This window comes from Falco cherrug, chromosome 3 (genome assembly GCF_023634085.1).
Source record: "Falco cherrug isolate bFalChe1 chromosome 3, bFalChe1.pri, whole genome shotgun sequence".
NCBI classification, from domain to species: domain Eukaryota; kingdom Metazoa; phylum Chordata; class Aves; order Falconiformes; family Falconidae; genus Falco; species Falco cherrug.
Window position 1 is genome coordinate 120,551,918 of NC_073699.1, and position 22,365 is coordinate 120,574,282.

The following is a 22,365-nucleotide window of genomic DNA, read 5'->3' on the forward strand; positions in this document are numbered from 1 at the left end:
ATTAGAGCAACAGTGCTGTCATTTACTCTGTAGACAAGATGTACCACTAGCTGCCATGTTGCACAGGGGAAAGTGGCCCAAGGGGAGCAGCTGGCTGGGGTTGTACCAGTTAACACAGGAGAAACTGGGACACCTTCAGCCAGCCAGTCACACCCTTGTCAAAACACTTTCTGCATCAAAGGCTCCAACTTGCCTCCTGCCGTTTCAGTCAGGGCTGTTCCAGCCACTCCTCCCCCGAGTCCAGCTTCACTGCAGCGCAACATACACCAGGCTTTAGCAGGGGCAGAAATTCAGCCTGTTCAGGCAGACTTACAGACACAACAGTGCAGGTGCAGAAGGAAAGGCTGTTTCCTTACCTGCCTGCTCTCATTACATAAAATCCCTGTCTTGTCAGGGCTTAGTGCAGTAAGGCTGCACTATTTCAATAGATTACTTGCTGGATGTTTTACGATTAATTTCTTATATGAAAATTGCAAAAGTAACCAAACCTGCATAAAATTAATCTTAATTCATCCTTCTTTGTAAAGGGACTTTGATAAGGAACATAGAGAACTAGAGACAGAAAAAAACCCCCACTACTGAGCAATTACAAAGTCTCTGCAGAAAAGAACATTTGCTCAGGATCTCAGCTGCCTTGTTGAGCTCCTGGAAGCACCTGAGAACCTGGCACCACCACAAGCGAAATCTCCGTAACATAGGATAGTATTTTCCCTCTCTTGTTCATGGCACCGAACACTAAGGGCAACCCCGCCCCCCCCCGTTTTTTACATTCTTGTTAGTTCAGTGTGGAGAGCCATCTCCCCCCTAAACCACAGTGACAGTTTTCTTGAGACAAAGCTACTCCTGTGTGAACAGGCCTCTGGACACGTACTGTAAGTATAAGGGATCGTTTCTTTCAAATAAACGTAAAGCAAATAGTGAAGTTCTGTATCGGACTGCCTATTGAAGAGTATATCGTTATTTTGGAAGGTCAAGGAGGTTTAAAACCAGACAGTGGGTTATTATGTTTTTTTCATTAAACAGTTACTGAAGAGAAAAAAAGCCAGTGAGTAGTTTATTTGACATTGTCGCATTTGACATATACCACAGTATAGCTGGACAAATTTGGATTACGTTGGCCAAAGCACAAAGTCAGCGCTGTTACACACCACGGTCTGTACCAGCCATGGACATTCAGCAACAGCATCAGCTTAGTCATCGTCCTTCAGCTGCCTGATCTTATGCTTGTGGCGCTCGATTTCTTTCTGCAGACGTTCGATCTCTTTCTTGTGGTGGTCGATCTCCTCCTCATGGTGTTTCCGTAAGGCAGAGAGCTGCTCCCGCTCCTTCTCCCTGCGAGAGAGCACGGTGCGAGGTGCAGCACCCGCACGGCAGGGGGGGTCCTGGCTGTGCATGCGTGGGGGCGCTCGGCTGTGGCTCTATGTGCGTGGCTCCTGGCTCTGTGTGCGTGGGGGGGCTCGGCTGTGTGTGCGCGTGTGGGTGTGTGTGTCCTGGCTCTGTGTGTGTGTGTGTGGGGGGAGGCTCGCCTGCAGAGGGGATCCTGGCTGTGTGTGTGGGGTCCGGCTGTGTGCGCCCGGGGGGTCCCGGCTGTGTGTCTGTGGGGGGCTCGGCTGTGTGTGCGTGGGTCCTGGCTCTGTGTGTGTGTGTGGGGGGGGGGGGGGCCGCGCTCACCTGAAGTACCGCTCCTCCTCCGCCGCCTGCTTCTTCCCGAAGGCACCGCCGGCCTCACGGATGGCGCCGCCGCCGCCGCCGCCCTTCCCGGCGCCTTTGCCCAGCTCGCCCAGCTGCGGGGAGAGACGGCGGTGGTGGAGGAGGCACCCACGGCCCGCACCGACGGGCACCCGCGACCGGGCACCCGCGACGGGCGCACCCACCTGGTCGGCGCCCGAGCCCGAGCTCCAGCGCTGCTGCTGCGCCACGAGGGCCCCGCGCAGCCCGCCCCGCGCCGCCGCCGCCACCGCCGCCATCGCCGCCTGCCCTTGGAGCGCCGCGCGGACGAGGCCCGGCACGGCCCCACGCGTCACGGCGCGCGCATGCGCAGCCCTCGCGCCCGGCGCTCCGCGGCCCGCCCGGCGCTGGGGGCCGGGCCTTGCGGCCGGCGGGTCCGGTCTGGCCGCGCTCGCCCGCCCCGCGGCGCGGCGGCTCCGGCCCCCGCCCCGAACACACACCCCGGGCGGAGCGGCCGGGACCGCGGGGCAGCGGGGCGGGTCCTGCCGCCGTGGCGCGCGCGGTGGTCACGTGCGGGGGGCGCCGCCGTGCTCACGTGTGTGCGCACGGCATCACGTGGTGCTGGCGATGGCGGCGGCGGCGGGGGAGCCCGGGGCGGGGGGCGCCGCCGAGGAGGCGTTCCTCACCTTCTACAACGAGGTACCGGCGCCGCCGCGGCGGGGGGCGGCCCGGCCCCGCCCCCCGGGCCCTGCCCGCCCGCGCCCGGCGTCCGGCGGCCTCCCCTCCCAGCGCCGGGGCCTGGCGGGCCGCGCGGCGCCGGGCCGCCCCGAGGGGAACGCGCCGGGCCCCGGGCCTGGCCGGTGCGGGCCCTGCGGCGACAGGCGGGCGGAGGGCGAGCGGCGCCCGGGGCGGGCCAGCGGCAGGCGCCGGCACGGGGAGAGCGGGCGTTCCCCGGGCGCGCCGGCCTCTGCCGCCCTCCGAAGGGCCCCGCTGGGGCAGGGCCCCGGCGTGCGGCCCGCGCCTCACTGCCTCGCACCGAGCCGGTGGGAGCTGCGCGCCGCCCGCTCCGTGCCCGCCTCCCCCGCGGCGCCCGGCCCCTGGGTGGGCAGGCGGCCCGCGGGCACGGGGTCTGTGAGCCCCCTGGGTGGGCAGGCGGCCCGCGGGCACGGGGTGTGAGGCCCCTGGGTGGGCAGGCGGCCCGCGGGCACGGGGTGTGAGGCCCCTGGGTGGGCAGGCGGCCCGCGGGCACGGGGTGTGAGGCCCCTTCCCCCAGCCCGTGCAGGGCTCCACGACTTGGTGTGCAGCTTGTGTGCGTTTCGCTGAGCCTGCCGGCGGACAGGCAGTGCCGCCGTGGTGGGTGCCGTTTTTTTTAAATAAAGACAAGCCTGACATGCGATGCAGGGTTTGGTTTGGCCTAATACCTACAGAACTGAACTGTGCTGGATCACCTGTGGTCAGAAGGCAGTGGTCTCGGGTACTTGCACCGGTATCACTGGAGGTGTTTATGGGCTGACCTGCCGGTGGGGGGTCAACAGTGGTGGGGGGGTAGGTGCCCAAGGAGTCACTGTGGCACTGCCAATGTAGGAGCAAGGTGAGGGGAAAAACCACAACTGCTGAGCCAGCCATGGGAGAGAGAGGCAGGAGTGCTTTCTTGGGTTCTTTATAAAGTACAATGTTAAAAATATTGTCATGCGGTAGAGAAGTCTGGAAAGATGTACTCTGCTGGCACTTGAGTCAAATAACTACAGACTTGGGATGAGCAAGAGGTATTGTGAATTGTAGCATGGAATGATGATGACTGGTCTAAGTAATCGCGTGGGAACACAGGTAAGCACATCGTGATGGTCAGTTAATAGAGATCTCTCTTGTTCTTCAGGTAAAACAAATTGAAAAACGTGACTCTGTTTTAACATCAAAAAACCAAATTGACAGGCTGACCCGACCTGGATCTTCCTATTTCAACCTGAACCCTTTTGAGGTTAGTTTGAATGTTTTATCCTCCCTTCTTCTGACTGCGTATACCAACTTCCAGATTTACTGGGTATTTATTTCAGTAAAAAGATGGAGCATAAAGAAAGAAAAATATCTCTACATTACTGTGCAGAAGGCTTACAGAAGACAGAAAGGTGGTGTGTGTCTTCCTGCTCTCTTTTTCACTGTTTTATGTCAGGCACAAACTATATTCTTTTGACACATTTCCTTTGTGCAACAACACTAGAAGATTTGGCAGGTTAATGCTAGGTACTTTCTGAATGAGACTATAATGGCTATAGGTGGCATGCCTGTCAGGTCCTGTTCTGAGCACTTTTGACGTGGCATTTCTAGTTGTGTCTTTTATTTTGGATCTTCATCCCACTGAACCTGCATAGTGCGTCGAATGAGAGAAGAACTTTCACTCTTCATGCTAGTTAGCAATCTTTGAGGAGTCACTGGAAAACGGATAATTCTCTCACACATTACATGGTTTGATTCCGGTTGCAGTCAGTTAGGAAGTCCTGATGACTATAAAAACTGAGGAAGACAGTGGATAAAACAGTATGGTGTTCATCTGGAGCTGGCTCTTTCCCTGTTTGTTTTCCTTCCTGATACCATCTTTGTCTGCCTTTTTAAAGTCTCGAGTGCCTTTTGTAGTCCCAATTTAGAGCTGGTCAGCCAGATCAGTTGGCAGATTCACCTTGACAGTGTTCGGTGCTGTGTAGACTGTAGTACTTGACTTGGAGAGTAAATTAAGAAAGCCATTTAGAAGTAGACGGTAGCTTTCCTGCAAGAGAGTGCTTTTTGTTTACAGATTCTCAGTGTCAGACTAGCAAGCGTCTCCATTGAGTAGGCTCACTTGTTGCTTAGGACTTCTGTTCAGTAAATTAATTCACAGAAGAGCTCCTAAACTCTGCTGCATCCCTAAAGATCCATAGACAGGTGGGCTCGTTCATGGAAACCAGACAGTAAAACCCTCCTGTCTTTCAAAATGATAAAATCAATAAATTCTTACAAAGTAGTACATTTCTTGCCCAAAGTTCTCAGTTATGAATGATCTGACAGTGCCCCAAAGTCACCATATGCTTCCATTTCTGCCAAACTAGGCATTGCTACAGGACTGGCTGAAGGTTCAGACCAATTGTGGCTATTTAGGGATGGCAGCTGTCTACATAAGACTTCAGTGTGGAAAGGACACTGGCGCAGTCGGAGGAATCTAGCATGGCTAAAAGCAGAATGTCCCAAACATGGTGTCTCTCAAAATGTTTCTGGTTTGCTAGGTGAAAATTCATCTCCTGAAACAGCACCCTGACAGGGGGAGCTTTCTGGCATTGTGTCTCTACACCAGTGAACCAAGTGTGTAGAGCTTGCTACCAGGAACCTGAAACATGGGGAGTATCATTGAACTTGCTGTGCTCTCATGGTCTCTTTCAGGTACTGCAGATGGATCCTGAAGCCACAGATGAAGAGATAAAGAAAAGATTCCGGCAGGTATTTGGCTTTTGCACCTCTGGAAGAAAACTAGAAGCTCTGTAGAGATTGTGCAGCTGTGCTTGGGAATGAGAGAAATGGTGGTAAAGCTATATCAGGGTAGAGCGGGTAGCCATTTGGGGAAGAAATGCATAGAACAATCTATCAATAAGAGGAGAGCTGCAGAAGCATCCCTGGTCCATGCATGGTATACTTCTTTGCCTGTCAGGTGTGGGATGGGGCTATTGCAAACTGATACGCCTGTGTATAATCAACTAATTAAACTTCAGTTCAAAGAGAAGGTCAAAATTTGTCAGAAGAACTGAGAAAAGGTATTTTTCTCAAATACATGGACTTGGATCCAAGAGTGTATTTTCTGTGAAGTTTCTTTAAGGATTTCAGTGGTCATTTTTAGCAGCTGGGTTACATTGAGCAGCCCTGCTCACTGACCTGTCTGCAATGTCCCACGCAATGCAGGAAATGTTACACGAGACTTTGTCTGCTGACACATCTGCAGCAGAAATTTGAGTTTTATTGGTGCATGCAGCAAAGAAACACAGTATTTGGAGGGCTGGAGCCTCCCACCTGAATTAGTGTTGTAAACGTCAAGAACTGTCTCTAGGCAGGAAGCTGTGCTGGCTGACAGACAGACGTGCCTGCCAGGTTGGTGATGGGATACGGGCTACTGCCCTGTGTGGGAAGTGGGAGGATAACCTTTTAGTCTGTTGCTGACTTCTCAGTTCTGCAGATCAATAAACTGGGGATGTCATAGCTTTAGGCTGATAGAATACTACAGGGAAATGGTTTGAAGTCAATGCGAAGAAATGAAAAAAGTGCATGGAATTGTGTATTGAAGAAATCAAACACTAAATACAGAACGTGGAACAGCCAACAGAAGGAAAAAGACATTGACTGTAGCAAATGATGGAGTCAATCAGCAGCACGCTGCTGTTCAGGACCGGGGGCAGACCCTTTTCCAGTGAACTAGAAAGTGCCATCTGCAGAGTTCAGGAAGTACTTATTTTGCATTCTTTGGCACTGATGCAATTTCAGTTGCTGCACTGTGACTGGTTTTGAGCACTATACTAGGAAAGATGCAGATAAACTAGACAGTCCGTGCAGCAACAGCAAAAACAAGAGGTCTGGGAGGGGAAAAAAAAGCCATGTGGGGAAAGTTGGAAAGGAAGGTGGAAGACGTGTGCTTTCCCAGCCCACTTAAGGTTGCCCTAAAGATGATGGTGATCAATGTCCTGTCTCTGCTGGATAGAGAATACAGCAAGGAGTTTTCTTAACTTTCAGTAAAGGAGCCTAAAGGAAAACTTCCCCATTCTTTTTAAACAGATATTTGGACAGCCTTAGGTATACTGGCGAACTTCTTGGGAGGCGTTGTTGAGTAGAAGGTAAACTTTGAGGATGATCTTTGTAGGTTTGTTTCTCCTTCAGACCAAGGATATAAAACTTGCATGACCAAGGGGTTCATATCAGCCCCAGGCACTGTAGCAGTTTTTCTCAGACAGCCTGTTTATTACAGGGTTTGTATTAGATTTGTAAGGTTTTACTGATGCATACTTCCACATGCTGTCAGCTGATTTGTCTGTATACAAAAGAATATGTTCCCCTGTGGTTCCTTCTATCTGAGACTATTTCCTTCCTATCACAAAAAATCTGAAATATTCTTGATCTTTTAAAATGGTCTTGATCGCTAGATCCTTTTCCTTGCAGTTGTCAATATTGGTGCATCCAGACAAAAATCAAGATGATGCAGATAGAGCCCAGAAGGCGTTTGAAGGTAATGCTGTCACCCTTTTTCTGGGCCAGTGTATGATAGTAGTTGGACTGCTATTTTTCTGTAGCTGGTTTAAAGGTTTTTTAGGGGTGGGGGCCCCACAGGTGGGCAGAACTGCTGTAGAGGTGCTTCAGATGAGGGAGAAGCAGTTCTCGCATGGCATTTCATGGCATTTCAGCAGAAAATGTCACCAGGTGGCAGTAATTGCATCGACAGTTCGCAATGGGGACAAACACGTCTGTGGGGTTTTGAGATTGTTGAAGAAAAACTGTTCAATCTGTGCATTAGATTCCATTCAAAGACCCTACGACAGAAGTAATATGATGGGTTTAGGCGTATGCTTTGCGTTATGCCATTACGCACCTTACACTTCCGTCATGCCCTGTAACTACATCACTTGCTAGGACTGATACTTTCACCCTGCTAACTCCAAAAAGTATCTGACAGTTTCTGCGATTACTGTACCCCAGAACTTACTTGATTAATCGTGGTATCACTTACCTAGATGTATTTAAAAACACAAAACAAACCCTAAAACCAACCAAACTTGCCAGATTTTAGGGAGCAAAATTTGTATGGTCAACAAATAGCAGTCTTGTGATGCCTTGTGAATGTGACTACTGGTGCTATTAATGTTGATGCTTTTCGTTAGCTGTAGATAAAGCATACAAGTTGCTGCTAGATCAGGAGCAGAAGAAGAGGGCCTTGGATGTGATACAAGCAGGAAAAGAATATGTGGAACACACTGTAAGTATTCCATAGGAATGTCCGGGGTGGGGGTTGGTGGTAATCAGTTGTTCATAATTTGCTTTTTGGTATGCCTGTTGCATGTTTGTGTCATTAAAACGTGAGCTGAGGAAGACTTGTGATGGAGCTGTGCAGGTGAACTCTGAGCTCTTTATGGCATAAGCAAACGTGGTTTGTCCAAGACTGCTGTTGAGCCCAGTGCAAGATAATTCAGTGAAATTCAGTACTTGAAATAATTAGGTCAGACCACATGATCTGACCTAAATATTTTTTTTTTCAAGTCTGTGAATGAATGATGCAGTTCAGATATCTGTAGGTGGAAGAAAGTAGATGATGACAGCAGGAGACTGGGAAGTTTTGGGGGAAATGATCTATAAGATAAGGAGCTTGTATTGCGTTGACCAAAAAGTTGGTTGCGTGATGTGGGTAGACTAAAACAGAACAAGCTTGAGAAAGCGAATGATATGTGAAAACTCTAAACCAAGGAACACTTTTATGTTCTGCTTGTTTTTTGAGTATTGCAGAGCAGGACAAGCTTCCTGCTGTTTTGGATGGTGTATATTAGATATGAATATATCTTAAAAATAAAACAAAAAATAACCAACAAAGGGATTATGTTGAATGAATAGTATGTAAAATAGTATTTTTAGTAACTATGGTTAATGTGATAGTCATCTTGTATGTGTTTGTCTGGACCTAGGACCAGGGTGTTTTGGTCTAAAATAAAACATTGATCCAAATCAAGAACTTCCTGTCGTCCAGAGTTCTTCCCACACAGTGAAGCAGGAATGCAGAACTACTTGGATACAATTATACTTTTTAAGCTCTTATCTTTGTTCTGAATCTTTAGGTGAAAGAAAAAAAGAAGCAGTTGAAGAAAGATGGAAAACCTCCCACTGTAGAAGAGGATGATCCTGAAGTTGTAAGTCATGCACTGTTCAGAGAAACTGGGGAGTACAAAATGTGTTTCAAGGAATTAGGAGTCAAAACCAGTACAGAAGTATTTATTGGCCTTAAGAGTGTTGTAAATCCTTGCACTTGAAGAATAAACTCCGATAAGCCACTGTGTAGAGTACCATGTGTTGGATAATACCTGTATATTTTAGAAAATAGTTTAACTGTAGTGTAAAGATTAAATAGATCATGAGATTATATAAATCAAAATACCCTGTTCTCTTCTTGGAGCAAGTCTTCATTGCTCGCACATTACACAGTCTTTTTTGAATTGAATTTCTTGTGTTCTGAATGCTGGAACTGTAGCATTCTTGCTGCCAGCAAAGGCATATATAGAACCCACTGCAGCATGTCTGAAATGTGCTTTTAGTGACATTTTGTAGTAAGAGCTGTTTGGCTTCCATATAGCACTTGAGGACAGATGTGCTGTTCTGCCACAAATCACTTTTATTAAAAAAGGCATGACATAACATAGTTCTTACCTGGTTTCTAGTCTGAAAAAGTCAAGTGATATTAGAGGTTTTAACAGAATGATAGGTAATTATCAGACACTGATAGCATTAGTTTTATTGTCATCACCTTTCTTTTTACTACAAAGTGTTTTTTTCCTCTTAATGTCACCACAGTAGCCCCTTAAACATCTTATTTTCCATTGATTTTCAGAAGTCTCTTGCTGTTCTTTAGTAATGAAGTTTGGTTTAAGTATACTGATGTTCCCTGGAACTGGAAGGCCAATGCTAGACTTTTACAACACATCGAGAAGGCCCACTGGGGCATTACTATCTGAACAGTGATGGAATTTTCTGGTTTTTGTCAAAAAAATTGCAAGACTTAACAGAAGACTAAGAGAGCTTGAAATGAACAGTTCTATTTAGGCACAGCTTCGTGAAGACAAATGAAAATGAGACTAATGTGAGACTAATAAGTAGTTGTTTCCCGGTGTCAGGGCAAGAATCTAACCACTGTTTCATGCGTTTTCATATGCCACTGCTACCGATACTGTCAAGGCAGGATTTGGGACTATGTAAACATACGTAAAATGTAAGAAGCATAAAAAGAATGTGAACCATATGTAAGTTAGACTGCTCTGTTAACGGGCATTATTTTGACACTGGGTTTGTGTTTTACAGTTCAAACAAGCTGTATACAAACAGACGATGAAGCTCTTTGCTGAACTGGAAATTAAGAGGAAAGAAAGAGAAGCAAAAGAAATGCATGAAAGGTACGAGCAGCATTCTGCTTGTGTAGTTCAGGCTCTTCATCCCTTCTCATGCTTCCTCAGAGAAGATAAGGAATCATAGAGTCTTAAAAAAGTCTTGAGTTGGAACGGGCCTCTGGAGATCATCTGGTCCAACCTCCTGCTGAAAGCGGGGGCCTTGGATTAGATTAACGAGGGTCCTGTCAAGCTGACTTTCTGTGATGTAGATTCCGCCACTTCTCTGGGCGGCCTGTGGGTTGTAGACCTCTGTGCTTGAGAAATGCAAACAGGAAACTTGCCCTCCTGTATTTAAGACATTGATAGGTATCTTATGTACTCTTACAGAATCGTAAAATCATTTTGGTTGGAAAAGAACTTTGAGCTCATCAAGTCCAATCGTTAACCTGGCACTGCCAAGTCCATCACTAAACAGTGTCCCTAAGTACCACATCTACGTGTTTTCTAAACACCCCTGGGGACGGTGACCCCTCCAGCTCCCTGGGCAGTAGTGCCCGTCCACCCTTTCAGTGAAGAAATGTTTCCCAACACCCGATCTAACCCTCCCCTGGCGCAACTTGAGTCCGTTTCCCCTTGTCCTGCCTATTGTTATCTGGGAGAAAAGACTGACACACACCCCTGCCTACACCCTCCTGTCAGGGAGCTGTAGAGAGCAAGAGGGTCCCCCTTGAGAGGCCAGCCAAAACACTTAAATGGTGACACATATCTGCATGTTGTTAGCATGCAAATAATTGACTTTTAATTGTAATTCAGAGATACCCTGTGCCATGTGTGATCCTGAACTATTTTAAGTGTTTTGATCACATGTTGCCTGAGTGCTCACTGTGGATGCACTTCATAGAGCAGAGTTTCTCGACTGGTCAGTGAAATCAGTCTGGGAGATGATTGCAGGGCACTGTTTTTGATTACAAATTAAAATTAGGGGGGAAAAGAATGTCATTCTTACCTTGCGTGCTCAGGTGCTTATTAACTTCTCAAAGCGTGTATTCTCAACAGTTTCAGAGATTTACAGCTAAAGTTATGGAGTGCAACTTGTTTTGCTGAGCAAGAGAAGCTGACTCAATAATTAAGTCCATGCATGCTGTCAGTGATGCCAAACCATCTTTCCTGGTTGTTGCTTTTCCAGATTTGTAATAAAACTGTATTTGCTGTGCTATCTTAGGTGTACATATTTATCTTTTCTGATAAGCGCTTTAATCTGCCAAGAAATCACAAGAGCCTTCTGAGAGTTTTCAAAGTATTACTGTGTTTCTTTAAAGTAGGTGTTTATGTGTTCACGGCTTCTTTGTGGCTTCCTTTCCAGGAAGCGGCAGAGGGAAGAGGAAATTGAGGCACAAGAGAAAGCTAAACGAGAGCGAGAATGGCAGAAGAACTTTGAGGTAATCAGCAGCTTAACTTACAGGATAGGCCTGAGTGATTCTTGGCCATGCTGCAGGGAATGCCCCTAAAGGGGGGAGAGACCTTTTGTCTGCAGGTGCTATAAGACAGTTTAAGTAGACACTTGGTAAAAGATTGTGCACAAGCCTGTTTTTTTGTCCTCGTGTGGGGAGGAGAGCCCGCTGATAGGGCTTTTCCCAAACAGGTCTGGTAGATTATGATACAGTATTCCTCAGCTCTGTCAGCAGTTCATTCTTGTCCCTAGCCAGAAACTTGAATTGCTGCTTAGCCCAGGTCACTGGTCACCAGTAAAACTTAATCTGGCAGCTGTTGAACCACTAGTGTGGACGGTTATCGGTACTTTTCAGCCTGGTTGCTAACACTCAGGGAATCTGTACCTCCTGTGAATGTCAGACATGTGAATGACAGTCACTTCCCTTTGACCCTTCCACGTTGTATTCAGGGTTTAGGTGTATCAGAAGTAGCTTTATGGTTGTTGTGCTGCTATTCTAGGGGTCACACCTACAACCTGCCAAAATATTTGATCTAGCCTGTAACTCTCCCCTCATTACACACCAGAGGCGAAGTCTTGTGGCATGTGGTGGGTGGAAGGCAGGAAAGAAGTCAGTAATGGTGTGCAGGACCTCATGAAAAGATGAGCTAGATTGTTCGCTTAATCCAAAGGTGGGTAGCAGTCTATTCCTCAGTTCAAGAGGACTTTAAAAAAGAGGGTATCCAGGAGAGAAGCATGCGAGCTGGACTAGCATCCTGTGGAAAGTGGAGCTGCACGTCCTTAACCAGTCCTAGACAGCTGAACCTCAGCACTTGCACCTGTTTTCTCCAGAGCCTTGTTGGTGACCATTTAATCCACATGAAAAGGCAGTGGCAAAGCCAGGTGTTCATGTCCAAAATGCGTCATGGGAATACACAAGAATAAGAAGCTTATTTCTGCTTGTGACCATCATTGAGAGAGGGTGATTGAAGGCAAAATAACACATGAATTCTTAGCTGCTCCTGTGTGTGTGCTAATTCAGTGACTGCCTTTAAAATGCATCCTTAAGGAGTATGTGTGTTGCTGCTTTGAATGATATTTAAACTGTAAGGAAAAAAAATTAAGTTGGTATTTTGCAGTTGTGGTGCAGTTTCAGTTTAAAAGAAACCAAAACAACCAGACAATCCCAACACAAAAATCCCAACCTTTAAAGGCGCTCACATTGTACCTCTGCACTGCTCTTCTGGGCTCTCCTGTTCCAGGTGATTCCAATCCTTGTCTGCATACTTTATCTTAGTTCTGATCCTGTCTCTTTACCCTGAAGACCTGTAGGTTTTGTTCCTTGTGTATGTTTTGCAGTACTTCTGAATCCTCATAGGAATATCTGTGTCATCCAAGTGGTTGCCTGCTGTTTCTAGAAGCTATTCATAGGCTGCTTTGGGAGCTGAATTATATCTTGACATATTTTACAAGGACCAGGCTGGAACATCTACTTTCCCTCAAAATTCGCTTTCTTGGTAATTTCAAGAACAGCTTCCACCAACAAACTGTAGGGAGACAAGTAGGTTAGAACTGAAGTTGCCATACAGTCTTCTTATTCCTAGCAAAAATGTGATCACAGAATAGTTGAGGTTGGAATGGACCTCTCAGGTCCACCTGGTCCAACCCTCCTGCTCAAGCAGGGCCACCTAGATTGAGTTGCCCAGGACCATGTCCAGATGCCTTTTTAATATCCTCAGTGATGGAGACTCCACAACCTCTCTGGGCAACCTGTTCTAGTGCTCGGTCACCCTCAATAAAAACTTGTTTCAGATGTTCAGGTGGAGCCCCCTGTGTTTCAGTTTGTGCCCATGGCCTGTGGTTCTGGCACTGGACATCAAGAAGAGCCTGGCTCAGTTGTCTTTCCACCATTTTTCAGATACTGGTACATATTGATGAGATCCCCCTGAGCCTTGTCTTCTCCAGGCGGAACATTCCTAGCTCTCAGCCTTTTCTCATGAGAGATGCTCCAGTCCTTTAATTTTCCTTGTGGCCTTCGTTGGACTCTCTGTAGTATGTCCACGTCTTTCTTGCACTGGGGAGCTCAGTGCTAGACACTGCACTCCAGTGGTGGCCTCACTGGTGCTGAGCAGAGGGGAAGGATCAATTCCCTCAACCTGCTGGCACTACTTTGCCTAACACAGCCCAGGACACCATTCACCTGTTTTGCAGCAAGGGCATGTTGCTGGCTCATGGTCAGCCTCATGTCCACCAGAACACCAAGCTGCTTGCCAGCCAGGCAGCCCCCAGCACGTGCTGGTGCCAGGGGTTGTTCCTTTCCCAGGGGCAGGACTTTGCACTTCTCCTTGTTGAACTGCATGAGGTTCCCGTCAGCCCATTCCTCCAGCCTGCCAAGGTCCCTCTGGATGGTGGCATGGCCCTCTGGCCCAGCGGCCTCTCCTCCCAGTTTTGTGTCATCTGCCAACTTGCTGAGGGTGCACTCTGCCCCATCCTGCAGATCACTCCTAGTGTCTGGCCTTCCCTGTCCTGCCATGGGGAAGGAGGGGAGCGAAGCAGACAGGTATTGTCACCAGAGCCTGAGTGCAGCCCCAGTATTTATAGCTTGGTCAGATGGGCCTTGAGTATGGATCCCATGCTGTGAACTGGATCATCCCTGGACTTGTTCTGTCCTGCTGTGAAATCTTCAGCCTGTAGGGATTGTAAGTTGGCTTTGTGGGAGGGGCGTGAGGGTTTTTTTGTTTGGTAAGTTTTGGTTTTCTTATTTCCACATGAGGGATTTCTGCTGCTCTGCCGGTAGGCCAGGGAGAGGAGAAAAGAGTGGATCAGAGACCTTTTCTCATTGTGTCTTTGTGATGAAGCTTGGGGCAAGAAGCATGAGATAAGACAGCAGTAGGTTTTCCTTGTCTCTTTTCCCTGCCTCCAAGCTGCAGCACAAGCAGAGCCATCTCAAGGATGTGGGACACAATAAGGAAATGGCACGTTCTGGGCTGACGGATTAGGAACATCCAGTGGAGATGAGGTTTGTTGTTTCCTTTGCACATCAGAGGATTCAGCAGGCTCTAGTCAGGACCGTACAACCCAAGCTGGTTGCTTCTGAAACGAGAAACCTGCACAGTGCTTATACTGGTGTTTGTGAGCTCACTTGTAGTTCCACTGTGCTTCATCTATCGCTCTGGCTCTTCGCAGTGGCTTTTCACCCTGGCTGCCAGGGTGCAGCATGCTGGAAGGGGGAAATTGCTATTGATCTCTTGAAAGTGGTATGTACTGCTCGTTCTCTGGCTCTTCCACTTCTTAACTCTCCTCTTCCTCTCTGTTGTTCCCAGGAAAGTCGAGATGGTCGTGTGGACAGCTGGAGAAATTTCCAGGCAAATACAAAGGGGAAGAAAGAAAAGAAAAACAGGACCTTCCTGAGACCTCCCAAAGTAAAAATGGAGCAGCGTGAATGATCCTGGCAGCACTGCCCAAGTGCAGCTCCTCACTCCCCTCCCTGCTTTTAAGGACTCATTGGCACCTAGAGTAAGAATTGCTTTTTAGTAGACTGTTTGTTTCCAGTACAATTAATTATTGGTTGAAGTATTTTTTGTACTCTGTCCATTTGAACTAGGGCCATAGTGTGAACTGGGCCAGGAACCCGCTACATGTAGAACACTTAGCTTAGGAGGGTCCACACCATTATTGCTGTCCTGTTCGTCTGCTGCCCTGTAACTCGATGTTTTGTACTTCACAGAGATTGTGCTGTTTCATTTCTGGTTTGAGAGCTGAACAAAATACTGGAAATGCGTCGGTACCTTTCCAGCCATCATCTGTCTCGGCAAGTTCAGATGTGGAAAGGTCCGAACTGACTCTGGGGATCTGCTCCCAGCACTGTGCAGTGCAGCTGTCCTGCAGGTAAAGTCCTGCAGCTCCTCACTGAACTGAGTGGTGCTCGGAAGGAGCCTTCTCCCAAGATCTGATTTCCAAACTAAAATCCCAGCTCTCAGGCTTAGACTTCTGTTAATCTCAGACCAGCCGGTCACTTCCTGTAAAGGAAAAATAACTTCTCTTGATTAATAGTTGAGTTGCAATGGTCTGTATGTAAAATAAATTTTTACCCAAGTTACCAGTTTATTTTTCTTGGAATTATTCAAGCATACAATTGCAAGGGTGTGAACCGAGTGCTGGCCATTGAAACGCTGCTGCTCTTCAGCATGAGCACTCCCTGGTAAGGGTCTGCTGTCATCCCAAAGTCTGTTCTGACTTGAATTTTGAAGTGACAGTCCCGCAGAGTGGCACCCAGGGGGATGGGGAGAGGATCTCTCTTCCCTGGGTGGATGCAGGTGTGCCAGTCCATCCTGAAAACAGCCTGTTGCTGTGCCTTTGGGAGTGTGGATGGTTGGGAGGACAACTCAAGCTGGTTGCTGCCATAAGAGGTAACAAAAAATGTTTTCACAAATACATTGGAAACAAAAGGAGGGCCAAGGGTAATCTGCATCCTTATTGGATGCAGCAGGGAACATTGCCACAAAGGATGAGGAAGAAGGCTGAGGTACTTAATGATTTCTTTGCTTCACTCTTTAACAGCAACACCAGCTTCCTTCCAGGTCCCCATCCCCCTGCGCTGGAAAACGGGGATGGGAAGCAGAATGCAGCCGCCACGGTCCAGGAGGAATCAGCCAGCAACCTGCTGCAGCACCAAGACACACGGAGCGGTGTCTGGGGCCAGGGGACCCAGCCCAGGGTACCGTCCCGGGGTACCGCGGGAGCTGGCGGAGCAGCTCGCCGAGCCGCTCTCCATCACTGATGAGCGTCTGGGCTGACCGGGGGGCTCCCAGCAGGCTGGGGCTGAGCCAGTGTGACACCCACCTGCGCAAGGGCTGGGAGGAGGGTCCGGGGAATGGCAGGCTGTCAGCCTGCCCTGGGTGCTGGGGAAGCTCGTGGAGCAGAAGGTCCCGAGTGCCTTCATGCGGCACGTGCAGGACGGCCGGGCGTCAGCCCTGCCAGCGCGGGTTTGTGAAAGGCAGGTCCTGCCTGAGGAACCCGATCTCCTGCTGCAGCCCGGTGACCCACTTCGGGCTGAGGGACAGGCGGTGGGTGTTTGCCTGGGCCGTGGCGAGGCCCTTGCACCATCTCCCGCAGCGTTCTGGGGGGGCTGGCTGGCGGCCGCTGAACACGAGCCAGCAGGGTGCCCAGGGAGGCCGGCAGCATCGCGGCTTGTGTCCGCTTCAGCAGGGTGCCCAGGTGCCCAGGGAGGCCGGCAGCATCGCGGCTTGTGTCCGCTTCAGCAGGGTGCCCAGGTGCCCAGGGAGGCCGGCAGCATCGCGGCTTGTGTCCGGAAGAGCCGGACCAGGGCAGCGTCCGTCCCCCCGTGCTCGGCGCTGCGGGGCCGCCCCGCGCCCCTGGGCTCAGCGTTGGGCCCCTCACGGGCAGAGGGACGCAGAGGGGCTGGAGCGTGTCCAGAGCCGGGCAGGGGGCTGGGGTGGCTGCGGGGGGTCGGCCTGGAGAGGAGGGGGCTCGGGGGGCCTGATCGCTCCCTACAGCTCCCGGACAGGAGGGTGTAGGCAGGGGGGGTCGGTCTCCTCCCAGCCGACAAGCGACAGGACAAGGGGAAACGGGCTCAGGCTGCGCCGGGGGGCTCAGATCGGGTGTTGGGAAACATTTCTTCACCGAGGGGGCGGCCAGGCACTGGCACAGGCTGCTCAGGGAGATGGGGGGGGGGGGGTGTCACCATCCCCGGGGGTGCTGAAAAGCCACGTAGATGCGGTGCCTGGGGACATGGGTCAGTGGTGGGCTCGGCAGTGCTGGGGCAACGGCTGGACTTGATCTCAAAGGATTTTTCTAACTTAAAGGGTTCTGTGACTTGAGCACCTGTTAGGAGTTAACTCCTCAGAACGAGGTTCTCAGCTGTTTGAAGGTGTTCAGAGAATACTACAGATTCACATGTGCCTGGCAGACTCCTCTGGAGCCCTTTCTGCAGACTCTTCCAGCCTGCCCTGATGGCCATCCCCGTACTTGGGTTCTGTGGGTAGCTGCCTCCATGCTGTTGCTGCTTTTCTTCTCGTTGCCGTTAGCCAGCTCCTTTCACTTGGACTTGCTGTCTAATGTGCCCTCCCCTTCAAATGAGCGCCGTCCTTCGTACTGCTCGTTGTGTCTCAGGCGTTGGTGAGGTCTCTCTTCAGAAAAGTTGGTTGTGCTGTCCCTGAAGGGGTCCTCCATCTTCTCGTGTCTCAACTCGAAGTTTTGATTAATTGCCTTCTATTTCTGCCTGCTAGGGAGGAAGCGACGTGATAGCGTTGTTGTGTTACTGAATAGATTTGTGCAGGAAAAGCAGCTCCCAGGGAAGGTAAGTGCTTCCTGACAGCGCCCAGGGCTTAGATGGATCTGCTGAAATGTGGCTGGTGCTCTCCACTTGCCTTCATTTCTACTGTTCCTCTCATGTGCTGGTCTCTGTAACCAGATGTAAAGTGAAACATCCTTCCCTATTAAAACAAAGATATTTTGGTGTTTTATATATTAACTGGCTCTTAGAACAGTAGAATACAGTTCCTATGTTCTGTGTAAACACAGGAATACAGTTTCCTTACCGTTTTTGTCCTGCTAGGTAGTTAGCTTGAGCTGAAACTGAAGGGGCAAAACATAGCTTAAAAAATAACACATCAGCGATGCCTGGGTGGCACACAAGAGCCAAACATTAACTAGAAGCAGACCAAGGTGGGCTGACAGGCCTGGGAGACACTGAACTGCATAGCACTGCTCTGTTCAGGCGCTGAAATTCCTTTCTGTTGGCAGAGCCTGATCCTCCTTTAACTGGGAACGTGTTGTTAGGACACAAATTCCTTGCCAAGGCAACAATTAGCCACATTTGTTCTGGGGAAGATGTCAGTTAACTTTTGTGGTGCTGTCTGGGATGCAATCTCCTCTGCTTCCTGGCTGTAAGACATCAGCAGTGCTGGGCAGTAGCTCGGGTGAATCTCCATGTGTCAGGGAGAGCTCATGTAGGGGTTGATCCTACCGGGGGCTCCGTACGTGCGCCTGCGCATTTTGGGAGCCTTGTTGACCTGGATGTGCACAATGACTGGAGTATTTCTAAGTGCAGCCTTGCCCAGAGGACGTGCTGTCCCTCTGACTCGCCTGCCTCTTGTTCCCCTGTCACAGTATTTCTAGCTGAGAGATCTGTCCCAGTCACCCTAGTGCCAAAGTCTTTCCTTTTGTTCAGATGGTGTAATGGCTTTGCTGACCGATGGTACTGACCTTTGAGATCTTTACATTCTTTCCAGGTAGCTCAGGATGAGTCCTATGAGAACTTGAAATGTTTGTAAGAGTAATGCTTCTGTTTCTGCTTCTCAGAGATGTGCGGTTTTAGGAGAACTTGACTGGTGGAGTTGCTTACCACTGGCTTTCGCGGAGTGCAGCCTATGAGCAAAGCGAACAAAGTCCTGCTCCTATGGGCTTCTGCAGTCAGAGTTGTTTTTTTCCACAACTTGGTTGGGGCAGCAAAATGTGTAGCTTATAACAATGCTGTTTCATTCTCAATGTAGCTGTTCCTGTTTCCTTTTCTTCCTGTCCTGCCTGTGATACGCTTCTGTGTCTGCATATGCAGTATTTCTCCTGTCTTATCTACTCAGCCAAGTCCTCTGAAGCTTCCCATCTGCCCGACAGGCTGTAGCAGCGTGAAGTACCTGGCCCTTTACTAGATACTTCTTGGCTCCACGGGAGGGAACCTGGGAGGTTAATTTTGATTCTTGTATTCAGGCTTTGTAAAAGCAAACTGCTCTGAATCGCCTGGATGGAAATAAGTGAACGTACAGCTTGGCCCCCACAGACACAGGCTGGGCTGTTTCCTGGCCTCTGCGAGGCATGCCAGGGTGGTGGGATGGGTTGAATGAAACGTTGTTTAATTTCAAGAGATGGAGATGTTGTAGAGATTGAGATCTCTAGGCCTCCTTCATTTTTGGAGCTTTTTTGGGTCAGTGGTCTTCGTAGACTCCAATACCTGTCCTCAATATGCAGGACAAGAAAATACATCAGTGGGAATAAAGAGTAATCTTTTTTCTTGTGGAAGGAGGAAAGGTACCAGATGGCTACAGTAGGATCTTAGCTTTGGTTTTCTTGTCCTCTTGTCCAGTTCCCATGGAATCTACATGGGAGACTACCAGAGCCCGGCTCCTTGCTGCTTTCTGGGAGTCCAGGGATCGCTCCTGCAGCTCTTGGCTCCGTTCTGGCAGCGAGGTTGCCTTCCCCTTCACATGCAATTGCAAGGGCGTACCCTGTGTTCAGCACCAGTGCGGTGGGGCAGGAAGGGACCTTTGCAAGTTACTTGGTTTCATGCGTCTGAAGATTAAAAAAAAGGGGAAACTGCAGCAGAACCCTACTCACTTGTGGATTAAGGGGGACAGGGTGCAGGACCTTCCTGTCTGGTGCCGCTGTGTGGTCCAGGGATGAGAACAGAGGGTCCCCTGAGCATGTAGACAAGCCTAGGTCTGTATTTCACCAGATATTCACCCAATTAGCTAGATTTCACGGGTAGAAAAACCATTCAGTAAAGGCTAGACCAAGTTACGGCAGCTGTAGAAAGCCTGGGAGATCAGCCAGAGATAAGGTCTGTTCTTGATAAGACATAAACCAGTGTGTTACTTAACATTTATCTCAGTTTGGCAAACAGAGTGATGTGCTTTAAATTAGCTGTCCACCCCGTCTCCTGGGTGGTAACAACCCTTTTTCTCTATGTGATTTGTATTTCAGAACCATAACTAGTTCTGGGGGATTAACTACAGCCAGTGTAGCACTGTTTAGAGGGACCCAGGTGGGGGAGACCAAGGGCTTGTGCTCTCGTCTTCTCCCAGATGAGTTTCTTTTGCTGGTCTTTCTCTGCCCTCTTAAAACAACTGAAACAGGAGAGACGCTCCGAGAGGTTGGCCTTACTGTAGGGAGTTTCCCTCAGGAAGAGCTGGGCGGCTGCAGGGTGTTATCCGGGGCGAAGGGGCTGTCTTGGCTTCCTTGGCCTCGTGCAAGCCGCAGTGTGAGCAAGCCCTCGCCTGCCTGGGCAGCGGAGCTCTACAGCTCACCAGCAGAAATGGGCATCAGTCCTTGTGTTGTGCGCCAGCACAGCACGCCTGGGCCTGGCCGCATGCGGGGCTGCACCGCTGCCTTTGGAACCCTCTTGCTTTTGCCTTTCCCAGCCGCTGCTGCTGCTGCTGCTGGGGCTCCCCTGCCTTCAGCCCCAGGGGCAAACTCCTTTTGCTTCTTGGAAGCTGAAGCTCCCACAGCCCTGGCTTCATGTTGTGCACAAAATGGGCAGATGGTTTGGGAGTGCTGCTCCTCTAGGCTGGGGTCCCGTCTCTCCCACTCTGATCTCAGCGCCGCAGTGAGCACCGTGCGCGCTTTAGGTAGATGTAGGATGTAGCTGAGCTGCCTGATGCTACGGAGGCTTGGCAGCTTTCCCACTGGGAAGCCTCCCTGTCACACCAGCCAGAGGACTTGGGGCTCCCAGGGCAAGAACGGACACATGCTTCAGGGCAATGAGGTCTTCCCTTTGTAGCAGGAGGTCTGTGCCTCAGCCTGTGCAGTGCCACTGAAATGGACTCGCCTCCGTTACTGTCCTCCTGGCCACTTGCTTCATTCGTGTTCCCTTTCTGGGGTATTCAGTTGTCCTGCAGCACCAGGGAAGTCCAGACACAGCATTAAAATTAACATGAAGTTGCAAAGTCCCCTGCGTCACAGCTACTACCGGATTCACACTGAAGCAAACACGATGTAGCCTGAAAAATAATCGATAGGATTCATGTGGCACCCATCTTCTCGCGTCTGGTCAAATCGCTTCCTTTTCAAATGCTGTCGGGCCTGGCCTGGGCACTTTTGTAACAGTTTTACCAAGTGGAACAGGGTTTGAAGGAGCGCGTTTTGATGTCGTGGAGAGCACCTGTAAAGGCAAATGACACCGGCACATAGGCCAATGCAATTGTTGCGGTTCAAATGGCAGAGCTGATCTCTGCTGGTCTTTATTTCGGCCTTGTGTGGGAAGTGGGGCTGTCACTGGCGCTAGGTGAGGTCAGCTATGGCTGCATCTACCCAAATGGTGAGGATGAGACCCCTGGCCTCTGCGGCTGCACAGCCCTTCTAGTGAAAATATTTCACCAGTGTCCATCCTGACTGTCCTGCACCCCAGTTTGTGCCTGTTGCCCGTTGCCACACCATTTGCCACTACTGAGAAGAGTTTGCTTCCGTCTCCTTCGCAGCCGCCCTTCCAACAGCGGCAGGTAGGGATCAGACACCCCTCGCCTCCGGGCTCTCCCGGCTCAGCTCCCTCTGTCAGACGTGCCCCAGGGCTCAGGCTTGGTGGCAGTTCTCTGCCAGTGCCGCTCCAGTTCTCCACGTCCCTTTTGAGTTGCACGTGCTGTTCCAGGAGCAGCATCACCAGTACCAAGCAGAGGGCTATTAACTGACCTCATTCTGCTGGCCATGCTCCTCCTAGCATAGCGAACTCCCCTGATTCACGAGAGCATGCTGGCAACCTTCTCTGTTGAGAAAGGCTGTGGTTAAACTGGTGCAGCTTTGCTGTTTGGTTGGGAAACCAGGGTGTTTGCTGCAGCTCTGCATGCTGCAGTGGGTGTCTGGCAGGCTTAGATGGGAACTATGGGACGTGCAAATAGCCAGAGCCTTCCGATAGCAGTGCGGGCTGCGCGCCTGCTCCAGTGGGCTTCCAATGCGCGTCGACGAGTTGTGATTGCCTGGTCCTTCAGGGCTGGCTCAGAAACCTCACACCTCCATCCTTGTAGAAACCAGTGCCGGTTCTTAACAACAAAGAAAACCCAACATTTCCTGGTTAAACAGCCAACAGTGAATAACGGGAGCAGACAGAAACACATGTGATTTCTTGTTATAACACAAGTGACTCAGACGGATGTTATTCCCGTGACTTAAGTGATGCCAGTGCCACCATCCCATGTGAAACCTGAGCAGAGCAATGTCAGAGCTGCTGCCCTGGGACTTCGGCGGCAAGAGGTGGTGGGTCCCCCATGTGTCTGTCTCCCCTTTCTTCTCAGGCTGAAGGAGCACAAGAGCTGAGGGAGGTTTATAATGCTGCAGAGGTGGCAGGGGGTAGTTCTCTGGCTGATGTTTCCCCATGTGGGGATTCAAGCAGCGAAGTGGTCTCATCCTGACGCTTTGCTCAGCTGCAGCCAGTCTCCACCTCCAGTGGAAGCATTT

At 50.0% G+C, this 22,365-nt stretch overlaps 1 protein-coding gene across 1 annotated transcript; it reads left to right on the forward strand.

Moving 5' to 3' along the window:
• Window positions 1-1,731: 1,731 nt before the first annotated feature.
• Window positions 1,732-15,283, forward strand: DNAJC8 (DnaJ heat shock protein family (Hsp40) member C8). Its single transcript, XM_055704887.1, has 9 exons — window positions 1,732-2,367; window positions 3,545-3,646; window positions 5,077-5,133; window positions 6,835-6,901; window positions 7,551-7,645; window positions 8,496-8,567; window positions 9,730-9,821; window positions 11,119-11,194; window positions 14,508-15,283. The coding sequence occupies exons 1-9, from the start codon at window positions 1,732-1,734 to the stop codon at window positions 14,628-14,630; spliced, it is 1,320 nt and encodes a 439-aa protein (XP_055560862.1). The 3' UTR covers window positions 14,631-15,283.
• The last annotated feature ends 7,082 nt before the right edge of the window (window positions 15,284-22,365 follow it).